The 12,604-nt window shown below is 43.0% G+C and overlaps 1 protein-coding gene across 1 annotated transcript in view; it reads left to right on the top strand.

The window, feature by feature from the left end:
• The window catches only part of TRPM5 (transient receptor potential cation channel subfamily M member 5), a 48,946-nt gene that overhangs the window by 33,442 nt on the left and 2,900 nt on the right, over positions 1–12,604 (top strand). Inside the window, exons 16-21 of the mRNA XM_064163185.1 lie at positions 591–709; positions 1,127–1,259; positions 4,492–4,666; positions 7,577–7,745; positions 8,785–8,963; positions 10,265–10,397. Of these exons, the coding sequence (XP_064019255.1) occupies positions 591–709; positions 1,127–1,259; positions 4,492–4,666; positions 7,577–7,745; positions 8,785–8,963; positions 10,265–10,397 (908 nt within the window). The remainder of the gene's footprint in view (positions 1–590; positions 710–1,126; positions 1,260–4,491; positions 4,667–7,576; positions 7,746–8,784; positions 8,964–10,264; positions 10,398–12,604) is intronic.

Raw genomic sequence — 12,604 nt, 5'->3', positions numbered from 1 at the left:
TCTGAAATGATGCAGCAGGGTCATAACCAGAGGACTATGTGGAAAGTATTTGGATCAAAGAATGTTTCATTGTAAACCTGTAAAAGCTGAAGAGTGCCAGGCTAAAACCCAGTTAGGAAACCCAACCCTCTGCCCAGACAGTCAAATGTGTGCTGACATTTCCACTACACAGATGCCAGACCTGTTCATGCTGTTCAGAGAGTGAGGTCTAGAACCTAAGCTTGGTCTGGATGCTGGGTGCTAGGTTGGACTGAATGATCTTGGAGGTCTCTTCCAACCTGGTTGATTCTATCATTCAAGTGTTCCACAGCCAGAACACTAATCAAGTCTGAAATCAGGTCTCACAAGTTCCTAAGGCTAATATGACAAGAAGAAAAATATTTTTTTTCCTTTCTTTCTTTCTTTCACCTTTAGTATTGTAAGACTGTAAACTGAGCTTCTGTTTTCAAGCTTTTGTTCCTATTACCCTAGGAATTTGGTTTTGCTCTTGGCAATGAAAGAGGAAAAGCCAGGAGGTATTAAGTTAAAACTCCCAGTGAAATAATGCAACTGGAAACAGATCCATACCAAGCATTCTTTCTCTTTTCCAGAGTTTCTATACAGATGAAGACACTGATTTAATGAAAAAATTCAAACTGTATGTGGAAGATAATTGGAATAAATGTGATATGGTTGCCATCTTCCTTTTCATAATTGGGGTCACCTGCAGGTATGTATAAATATGTATGTTTACAGCTTCATGGATTGCATTAGGTTGGGAGGATACTCAAAAGTCATCTTGTCCAACACCCCCTGCAGTCAGCAGGGTCACTTTCAACTAAATTAGGCTGACCAGTGCCAGGATTCAAGCTGTACCTTCACCAGTGCTGAATACAGGGAGACAATCACTTCCTTGCTTCTGCTGGCCACACTATTCCTGATACAAGGCAGGATGCTGTTGGCATTCCTGGCTACCTAGGCACATGGCGTTACATTCCTCCTACATCCTCGTGCACCCCCAGCCCTGAAGCACTACACCTCCCCAACAAGGCTGGGCCCAGAAACTGAGAGCAATGTTTGAGGAAAGAAAAAAATCTTCTGAGCAGCACTTGCTGAGATCTGCCATTTGATTTCATGCCTTCTGCAGGATGCTGAGCTCAACTTTTCAAGCTGGCCGTACGATACTTGCCATGGATTTTATGGTGTTCACACTCAGACTTATACACATCTTTGCAATTCACAAACAACTGGGACCAAAGATCATCATTGTGGAAAGGATGGTAAGTGTGCAGTCTCTTTCTAGCAAATGGAGAGCAGAAAATCATCTCCTTACAAAGAGGATGATTTCTAATCTAGCTTTATTTTTACATTTGTAAGGTGTGGGTTGCACATATTCCCTTATTTATCGTGAGTATTAGATGCAGTGAGTTTGAAATAGAACTTTCTGAGGAGATCCTGCTGTGGAATAAGTTGGTCCCAATTTACCAATTCTTGTACTTTACCTAATCATAAAATGGGTTGGGTTGAAAGGGATCTTAGAGATCATCTCATCTGCTCCAACCTCCATGCCACGGGAAGAGATGCCTCCCAACTAGACTTAGATGCTCAAGGCCTCATTCAGTCTGGTCTTGAACACCCCCAGGGAGGGGGCATCTACAGCCACCCTGGGCAACCTGTTCTGGAGTCTCACCACTCTCATACTGAAGAATTTCTTCCTAAGATCCAGTCTAAATTTTCTCTCTGACAGCTTAAAATTATTCCCCCTTGTCCTGTCACTAGACATCCTGATGAAAAGTCCCTCTTCAGCCTTCCTGTAGGATCCCTCCAAGTATTGGAAGGCACTAGGAGGTCCCTCTGGAATCTTCACCAGGCTGAACAGCCCCAGCTCTCTCAGCCTATCCTCATAGCAGAGGTGCTCCAGCCCTTGGATCATCTTTGTAGCCTTCCTCTGGACTCTCTCCAAGATCTCTGTGTCCTTCTTATGCTGGGGACACCAGAACTGGATGCAGTATTTGAGGTGAGGTCTCACAAGAGCAGAGTAAGGGGGCAGAATCTCCTCTTTTGCCCTGCTGGCCACACTCCTCTTGCTGCAGCCCAAGATACAAGCTGCCTTCTGGGCTTCATGAGCTCATTTATCCTCACTTTGGCAAATGAAGAGCAGAGTGTCTTTGACTTCCTGCTGTTCCTCCTAAGCTGTGTGCATTCAAAGAAAGACCTCAGACAGACGCCAGGCAATTTACAGAGGGCAGGGCATCAACTGACTGACTCTGCTCCACTTGATGTTATTTGTAAGAAGAGTGAAAACAAACAAAATCTGTGGAAAGGAAAGGCTGCAAGTTTCCCACAGCAGTTACTCTCACTTCTACTTGGTAGCTTCAAGTTACCATGAAAACTCATTAGTCCTTTGTGAGTGTGTCTTGGAAGATGTTGATAGAAGATGGTTATTTATTGCCACTCTCCTGCAGGAAACCAGATGCTAGGATGAGAGTTTCTGTGCTCGGGTATGTCAAAGTAGCATGTTAATCCTTTAGGCCAATTAGCTCATGGTAACTGATTAATAAAGGCTTCATCTGATTGTAAGTGCAGTTATAGATTCTGCAAACATTTGATTTGTGACTCACAGCAGAGCTCAGTAAAAGCCCTACAGTCTAAACATGCCCATATATTGAATAAACATAACTACCAAGCTGTTTGGATTTGTCTACCAATGCAACAACTGGAAGTCTGATATGACATTTGCTTGGAGTAGTAAAAGGCTAAATGGCAAATAAATATTTGTCCTTGAACAGTATCTAGCCTACAGCATTAGCAGGCTTTTATTGTAGGAGAACAAGTCAGATCTGCAGCTCCCAACCCTTCCTTGCTGCATTCCAAGCTAAATCAGGGCCTTGAACAAATACAGCAATGTCTCCACTGTGTCAGCATCTGAAGTCATGTGAGATGACATGCAGATTAAGAAGATGCAAAGAACATGAACAGTAGCCAAAAAAACCCATTAAATAAGACCTTCCATCTTCCCCCATCTGAGCCAACACAACACCTTAGCTTTGGTGGTTCAGTGTTGTGAGCATCAAAGGAAAGAACAGTGAAAGTTACTTGGAGTTGGTCTGGATGATCTCTGGAAGTCCCTCTCAACCCCTAATATTCTATGATTCTACTTCAGCAAATGCTATCTTTGTTCACTGAGTGGTTTCAAGCAAGGCTGTTTACTTAATCAGAAAAGCAATCCAAGATTCTCTCTTACTGTCTTTCTCCCTTTCAACCTTGCTCCAGAACTGCTGAAAAAAGACTACTGGCTGCTAAAATGACAGTTCAGTAACAGAGCAGTGAGTGTTCAGAGAAACTGCAGATCAGAAAATAACATCTCCAGGCTTGCCACCACTCTCTCCTAACTATGACACCATTACAGCCCTGAAGTGTGGCTACAGTCGAAACCATAGACTTGTCAGGGCTGGAAGGGATCTTAAGGATCATTTAGCTCCAACCCCCCCTGCCATGGGCAAGGACACCTCACACTAGATCAGGCTGCTCAGAGCCCCTCCCAGACTGGCCTTAAAGACCTCCAGGGATGGGGCTTCTACCACCTTCTACCACCACCAACTACCTACACCTGAGACACCTGTTGCAGTGTCTCAGGCCCCTCACGGTGAATAGCTTCTACCTTCAGAGAACAAAGCAGACTGGTGAAACTCAAGAGACATCAACTGTGCCTCCCCTGTTTAGATATTGTGTTTCTTAATAGAACTCTAAGTAACATCCTGGAGCTCTGGAAGGCTTTTGGGTAACTGCACAATCCAATAATCTAATTGCAATCAATCTACAGTCCCTAATGAACTCTCTCAGACTAGATGGGAAGAGGATGAAGTGTTCCTCTTCCACCAGGGAGAAATTATTGCACTTGAAATACATATTAGATTTTTTCTTTCCTTTTTTTTTTAAGTGTTTCAGGATTCAATTACTTCTGCTTATGTAGAGAAGCACAATGTTTAAAAGCAGGAAGCCCTGAAAACTGTCCCTCAAATGCATTACTCATCTTGAAAACCCAAGACACAAGCTACCTGATCCATGCAGTCTTCCATGGCTGCCCTATCAGTGGCTCACTGTTCATCAACGAGCAGCAACTGCCACCAGCACTCACTGCTGCAGAGCTCTTGTGATGCACAGCAAAGCAGCCGATGGTACTGTGAGATCTCACAGGAAATCTACATTTAAAAGGTGCAAGATGATTCATTTAAAAGATAAAACATGATTCATTTTTAGAAGATTGAGCAGCAAGGTTTTCATTTAAAATGTGCCTTTATCTAAATGAGCTATCAAAGCAAAATGATGATGGCAGGCAAAGAACAACCTGATAACAGCAAGATCAAGAGAGGAATTCTGTGCATGGAACCATATCCTATTCCACCTCCTTTTAAAGCTTGTAAAGGAAAGGAATGATTTGAGCTGTTTTCCTATAGAAAGACTGCTGTTCTTTGTGCCATTACAGTCACCTCTCCTTCTCTTTTTTTGCAGATGAAAGATGTTTTCTTCTTCCTCTTTTTCTTGAGTGTATGGCTCATTGCCTATGGTGTGACAACTCAAGCTCTGCTTCATCCCAACGACAGCCAAGTGGAATGGATATTCAGGAGGGTGCTTTATCGTCCCTACCTGCAGATATTTGGCCAGATTCCACTGGATGAAATAGACAGTGAGGAAATTTCTTCCCCCCATCCCCAACCTGGCTGGTATTGAATGCATGCTTCAGACCAGAGCATGGAATACCCTCCCAGTATTGTCTTTTATTTTAATGCCTCTGGGTCCTGCACGCTAAAGCTTTCACATTACTATGATATAAATAGTGTATTTGCAAAGAGATAATGTGCCCTGTGCAATCACATTAGAGCATAAGGGCTGGCCCTGTTGAGAGAAGCTGCCTGGAATATTCACACAAGGATTAGCAGCTTGAAAGGCTGGCATGCATTCCTTCCTTCCTTCCATTTCTGTTCAGTTTAACCTAGGCCCAGATAACCCTGTGCAAACTACAATAATAGCTTCTCCACAGACCAGGGCAGTGGTTTAATGTGATAGTGTTAAGGCAGCACAGCTCTGTCTATAAGCAAACACTTCTGGTTTAGAATAAATATGCCTCTAGAGCATTTATTGACTCTGGAGGTAAAGCTGCCTGAACCAAATAGAGCTGGTAATGGCATATGTACAACATTTCAAACAAGACAACATCAAAATGATCAGAGGACATGGAAATACTTGGGCAGAAGTCTTCTCATAGGTAAGCAGATAAGACACAGAAGAGGTCATCTCCTAAAGAAGTCTGAATCAATAGTACAGCATTTAGCCAGAAGAACAGCACTAAATCATAGAATCAGAGAACTGTAGAGGTTGGAAGAGACCTCTGAGATTATATAGTCCAACTACACTCCTCTTGAGCACAGTACCACCACTACTGCTAAGCCATTACCACTAAACCATATCCTTCAGCACCACATCCAAGTGTCTTTTAAAAACATCCAGAGGCAGTGACTCCACCACCTCTCTGGGCAGCCTGTTCCAATGCCTAAGAACCCTTTCTGTGAAAAACTTTCTCTTAGTATCCAACCTGAACCTCCCCTGGCACAACTTGAACCCATTTCTTATCCTGTTATTTGTTGCATGTGACAAGAGACTGATCTCCATCTCACTCCACCCTCCTCTGAGATAGTTGTGGAGGGTGGTGAGGTCTCCCATAACCCCCCCTGATTCTAAAGGCTAAACAGCCCCCATTCCCTCAGCCAGTCCTCGTAAGACTTGTGTCACCAGCTTAGTTGCTCCTCTTTGGACATGCTCCAGCATCTCAGTGTCCTAAAATTGTGGCTATATTAAGGCAGGATTTGAACTTGAGCTAGTATAGATAGAACTAGAAAAATCCTATAGACAGAAGCCAATCCCTAAGTATTATTTCATGTTCACCCTGCTCAGTAAGAAAAAGAATGTTCATTAGGAAAGCTGAAACACTCTGAATGAGAAAAGAGAGCAGGGTGAGATTCATCTCACTTAACTTTCACTGTCTACACAGCACAACCAGTTGCTCATTTCCATACAGTAACTGGAAGGGAGCAAGTCTTTCTGGGACAAGATTCATCTCATCTGTAAACTGGTCAGAGCTTGCATTCCCTAAATGTGTGTGCTTCTCTCCATTGAGACTCCAGAGGGTGTCTTCACCTGGATAAATAACTGCTTAAAAGACGTAAGAAAAAAGTAACTCACCCCACAGGCAGCTTCCAGAAAGGAGGCATTTGCTCTGGGGTCCTCTGGGCTTATTCTGTTTGACATCTTTAGGAAACATATGGAAAAAGGAGATGGGTAATGAGTGGGACAAAATCTCCTGACAGAACTATCTTACTAGGTAATAAAGACTAAAGCTGACAACTAAGAGATCCAGAGGACCCTTATGACTGCTAAATCACCAAATAAAATTCAGTGTAGATAAACACAAGGCAGTGCACCTGGTGACAGCAGTCCCAGCTGTGGTGAGTTTTGATGTAACTCGTGCATCCTCTAAGCAGTCTGTGGCACTGGGCAAAAAGGATTATTACTGAAAAAGAGGCGAGTATAAAAGCATAAATATCAGGATGCTACTCAAAATCTGTAGATTTAATTCATAGCTGGAGACAGGACACAAGGACAGACCTCTAATCTAATGCAGCAGAAGCATTCTTGCTAATCTTGCCTACAAGCTCAGACATACAAAGTAGTTTAAATTTAGAGTGAGGAACCCCATTTCCAGGTTTTACTGAGTTTTCTCCTCTAACACATGTAGCAGCACGAAGACTGAAAAGACACAGGTAAGTGGCAGGGCCCACTACCTGTGTCTGCTAAATACTCAAAGGTGGTTTGAATTTGGGCACTCAAAAGTAGCCTAAACCCCAGTCTTTTCAACACAACTCCTCTCTGCAGAACATTACTAACAAGCCAGCAGTGACAGGCATCTTGCCACTGAATGAGCAGCCAAGTTCTGGAGCTCTTCACTGGCTGCAAACCTCTTGCACATTACAGCAACTTCTTTTCCTGTAGGTGATATGATTAATCTTTCATAAAATTAAGGAAATTGGATATTAGTTCACATAAATGATCTTTCAACTGCAGGAAGCAGCTCAGTAAGTCAAGCAGTCAAAGAACTGTCCCATTAGGGGTTAGAGGATCTCCTGTTTCCCATCCTGTTAGTAATCAATGCAGGCAGTACAAAAATACTACTGCAATGTTTGGTTGAAGTTTTTAATGATTGTAAAATATTCAGGACAAAATATGCAGCTGAGATTAAATCTCATTTTAGCCAACAACAGCATCATTGTCCTGTCATTTTCACAACAAAGGTACTCAATATACACATCCATCCATCCATGTCACAAGTTCTTTATAAAGGGCATGTTTGGAGCTATCAATTTTGTTGGCATTGGCACTGAAATGGCTACAAAATGCACTACTCCAAACCTCAGGAGCGACTTGTAAGCCTTGCCATTTGTGGTTGAAAGAGATTTTGCTCACCAAAATTGCAGAGCAAAGAATGCACACAGCAGCAGGGTCTGTCAAAACTGTTCTTTGATTTCTCTCTCTTCCTCTGCAGCATCACGAATGCGTCCCAGGAACTGCACATTGAATCCGCTGCAGACTCTGCAGGAGGACTCACAAGCCTGTCCTAACAGCTATGCCAACTGGCTTGTCATACTTCTCCTGGTCATCTTCCTATTAGTCACAAATGTTCTCCTTATGAATCTCCTGATTGCTATGTTCAGGTAAGAGCAATTTCACAAGCAATTTCTTTAGTTTGATAAAGAAGCTGAGGGGGGACCTCATGGCTGTGTACAGCTATCTGAAAGGACATTGTGGAGAGGTCGGTGCTGGTCTTTTCTTACAGGTAAATAGTGATAGAACAAGAAGGAATGATCTCAAGCTGTGACTGGATAGGTTTAGAATGGATATTAGGATTTTTTTTTTTCCCAGCAAGAGAGGTCAGGCATTGGAATGGGCTGCCCAGGGAGGTGGTGGAGTCACAAACCCTGAATGTGTTTAAAAGTAATTTGGATGTGGTGCTTGGGGATATGGTTTAGGGTGCACCTTGTAGAGTAGGGTTATGGGTTGGACTTGGTGGTCATGAGGGACTTTTCCAAATGGAATGTTTCTGTGATTCTGTGAACCAGGACACAGGCTCAAAGGTTCAACTGAACAACCATGTTTATAACTATTCATTCTGGAACACAGTAGTCATTTCCCTAATGAATACTCTCTGGGTATTGATAGGTAGAGTTCTATGATCATAGAGCTCTTAAGTTCTCATTATCCTTACCCTAGCCACATTAAAGACAAGAAGAAAGCTCTTTTACTGCTAAAATTCAATTAAACATGCACAGAAGAGTCTGGTTGCCTGGCTGGGCTGCAGCCGAATCCTGCAGGTGCACAGCAGCTGTAAACTTGGCAAGCTTCAAGGGGTAATACACTCATAGGGGAAATGCTTGATGTCAACACTGCTAATAATGATCCATTTGGCTGAAGAACTGAGCTGGCATGTTTTCTGATCTTGCCTAAATACAGCAGAATTACCTTTATTTAGAAGTAAAACAAATCCTAATGTATTTTTTAATACTTGAAGCCTGCAAATGCAATTGTTTTAATGTCTAAGACTTTGCACAAACTTCAGATTAAATGAACACTACTTGCTGAGCTTGCTGCTTCTTCTGCAAAGCAAACATGGGGCTCAATTTTGTAATAATAAGCTTTAGCTTATTTAGCTGTGATAACAACAGTGACATACTTTTTCCCCCTTCCCAATTACAGTTACACCTTTCAAGTTGTTCAGGGCAACGCAGACATCTTCTGGAAGATTCAGCGCTACAACCTGATTGTGGAGTATCACGGCCGGCCTGCCTTAGCACCACCATTTATCATTATTAACCACCTAACTCTGGTTCTCAGAAGGATCTTCAAGAAAGTAGAATGTAAAAAAGAATGCCTGGGTGAGTTGTTAACAAGCATCTAGCAACTGGAGAGCCTGACATTCTCCTAGGTTGTGCTGCATAGGCAAAAACAGAAGAGCAGCTGAGATCTCCTTAAGCCGAGAGTCACAATTTACTTTGAACAAAGAGTTCCAGGAGAGTGTAAATAGAAGATCAAAGCTTATCAAGTGTCCTCTAACAACTTCCCACAAAGCATTTTCATAGACTAATGGAATGGTTTGGATTGGAGGGGACCTTAAAGATGATCTTATTCCAATTCCCCTGCCATGAGCGAGGATGTCTTTCAGTAGACCAGGTTGCTAATTACAACAAAGGTGTTGCCATCAAATTAGTTAAAGGGATTTGATTTCTGAAGAGATAATAGTGGATAGGTCAAATCAATTATTTCATTTGCTCCTGAGTTTTAGTAATTATTAAGTACAACACCCCTAAAAATACAAACCAAGTCCACCAGAAGCAGTGAAATTGCCCAATACACAGACAGGGAGTGCAAGTGAGCACGCTTAGAGAAATGGCAATGCCTTAAAAGTTATGACTGAAATGGTTGATGAAGTTGAGCTAAATGCAGAAGGTATTTGAGGCTTTCTGTTGGCCCACCTAGTTTCACAGTGTTTGATAATAAGCTTATTTACTCCTCATGCACAGACTGATAATGGGCTTTGGAGCAGAACTGCTGTCAGACTGGAAACAATTCAGCACCCTTGGACTAGGTTCCCTTTCAGACACACTCCTGACTCTCCAAGTATGCCAGATGAAGAGTTTTCAGCCATGTGTGCAGCATGCAGCAAGTGTGCCCTTTACAGACCTTTAGGGAGATACTAAACTAATAGGTTAATTCAAAATATTCCTGTGAAACTGAAGTCTGCTGCTGGCTGGGACATTTGACAGCAACAAGCTTTATGCTTCAAGGTGGAAGGATTTATTCACAGTTTGTCCTTCCTATTTATAATTGTTCTAATAAAAAAGCTTAAAGGATAAAGTGAATCTGAACATAAAGCCCTGCTCAGTAAATGCTTTGGGGGCTAAAATGCATCAGATGTTCTGTAAGGTTGTAAATGAATTTAAATAGAACCACAGAAATTGGCTTGTGCTGTTTAGATAACTCAGGCAGTTAGCTGAAAAAAAGTCTATTGTCTTCCATCACAAGATAAAAAAGTAGACAATATTTACTTTGCACTACATTTTCCCAGCATGATACTCCTGCAATGGCAAGGTTCCATTTTCCTTTAGCAGAGCAGCCTTCCATTATTAATGTAACAAAAAAAGGAGTAAAAATAACATTCCTTTTTTTTTCCCTACAGAAAGAGATCTTCCAGTTGGCCTAGATCAAAAAATCATAACGTGGGAGCTGGTGCAAAAAGAGAATTATCTTGTAAACCTTGAACAGGAAAGGAAAGAAACTAATGAAGAAAGGCTGAAGGCCACATCCAATAAGTATGTGATTCTGACTCACTGAAACTTTTCATCACAAGGAATTGCCCCTGTCTTACACAGAACCCCAACATGGTGGGGGATGGAACAGGCCTCTCTAGAGATCATCCAATCCAAACCCCTGCTAAAGCAGGGGCACCCAAAGCAGGTTGCCCAGGATCACAATGTCCAGGTGGGGTTGGAATGTCTCCAGAGAAGGAGACTCTACAACCTCTCTGGACAGCCTGCTCCAGGGCTCCAGCACCCTCACACCAAAGCTGTTTTTCCTCATCTTCAGGTGGGACTTAGTGGGTTCTAGTTTGTGCCCATTGCCCCTCTTCCTGTTGCTGGGCGCCACTGATAAGTGTCTGGCCCCATCTTCTAGCCCTCCACCCTTTAGCCATTGATCAGTATTGAGAAGGATCCCCTCTCAGTCTTTTCTCAAGCCTCCAGCCCCAGGTCTCTCAGCCTTTCATTACCAGAGAGTTGCTCCAGTCACCCTGGTTGTCTTTGTCACCACCTTACAAGTCTTTAGTTTTGAATGAGACAAACCTTCAGGTGCTTGTAAAGCTTGCATGAAGAGTGCAGCTAGAATGCAGCTGGGAAATAGGCAGTCCATGAGAAAATGGGAGAAACCAACATCACTATGGTGTCAGAGGAGGTTTTGGCACTCTTGAAGAATATACAATTACAAACCTGTGAGCTCCAGCCAGACTTGCAGTCAGACTCACTGAAAACCATATTCCTGAAGAAATGGTGGAGGAAGAGGAAATAGTGAAGGGGCTTTACGGCAGGGGACTACAGTCTTCCAAAGAGCTTAATGATATTGTCGCTACAGTTGTATTTAACTGGTTCTCTATTTAAATACTTCTGTAAAGTACCTCCCCACTAGAAACATCACTTCAGTTGGTTTAGTCTTCTAAAGAACAAATCCTAAATTATTTTTCAGAGGGGTTGCTCCTTTAAGTGAGAGACAAAGCAGTTACATGCAGTGAAAACAGGAACATCTAAGGCAATACTGAAAGCAGGACAGCAAAGCACTCTTGAAAGAAGCTTTGAACACATTTCAGCTGCTTCCTCCCGTGGTAAAACTGACTTCAAATTGAGGCACAATAGGTGTGAAAGTCATCAGAAAAAGAGGGTCCTGTGGAAATGTTCTTCTGCTTTTTTTTTTCTTTCCATGCTGCCTTTCAAAACAAGCCTTCTGTCTAACTCATAGAATAGCTGCAGACCAGAAAAACCACCCTGAATACGTTATTGGAAAATACTCTTCTCCCTCTCATCTCCATCGACCCTCAATTCATAATGATTTAGTCATTGCTGCTTGGAGGGGAAAAGGAGAAATCAGCCTGGCTTCACATATTTCAGGTGCAGCAGACTGGAAAAGGTTCAGATCATCACCACTAAACCTGTGACATTTTATCTTTGTTCCTAGGTGGTAGCAGAGCGGATTCAGAATGTTATGAAACCCTCAGAAAGGGATTCTTTGAACTGTGCATTGAGCCAGTCCCAAAATACATTAGATCCACCCAGCAGCAGCTTTTTCACACAGGTTCTGTTACAAGGAGACTTTGAAATAGTAAAGCAGGGAGAGATGGAAGGAGCTGATGCTAGGAACAAAGAGTGGGTGGCAGAAGAGGTGAAGAGTGCAGAAAGCATGGGAACAATACAATGACTTGGAAACACTATAAGGAACTTCTCAACATGGTCCCTCTGGACTGCATGGATGAAAGAATTTGAATGCCAAGCCAGAAAAGAAGCCTTACCTAAATGTTTAGTAGCTCATCTGGACAGGTGAGGGGTGACCTGCTGTGAAGGAGCTCTGTGGAGAAGGACCTGAGAGTGCTAATGGACAGCAGGATGACCACGAGTGGCCAATGCGCTCTCTGGCCAAGAAGGAAAATGGTCTCCTGGGGTGCATGACACGAGTGTGGCCAGCAGGCTGAGAGGGTTCTTCTCACCCTCTACTCTGCCTTAGGGAGGCTGTAGTCCTAGGCTGTCCAGTTCTAGCCTCTCCAATTCAAGGACTTGGAAGTACTGGAGAGTCCAGCAGAGGGCCATGAGAATGACTAGGGGACTGGAGCATCTCTCTTATGAGGGGAGGGTGAGAGACTCTGGGGCTGTTTAAGCCTGGAGAAGAAATCTTCTCAATGCATATAAACACTTGAAGGGTGGGGGACATGAGAATGGGGCTGGGCTCTTCTCAGTGGCAGCCAGTGATAGGATGAGGG

The sequence above is a fragment of the Pogoniulus pusillus genome, chromosome 24, assembly GCF_015220805.1.
Source record: "Pogoniulus pusillus isolate bPogPus1 chromosome 24, bPogPus1.pri, whole genome shotgun sequence".
Taxonomy (NCBI): Eukaryota; Metazoa; Chordata; class Aves; order Piciformes; family Lybiidae; genus Pogoniulus; species Pogoniulus pusillus.
Note: the sequence above shows the minus strand (reverse complement) of the source record. Positions and strands in the feature narration are given on the sequence as shown.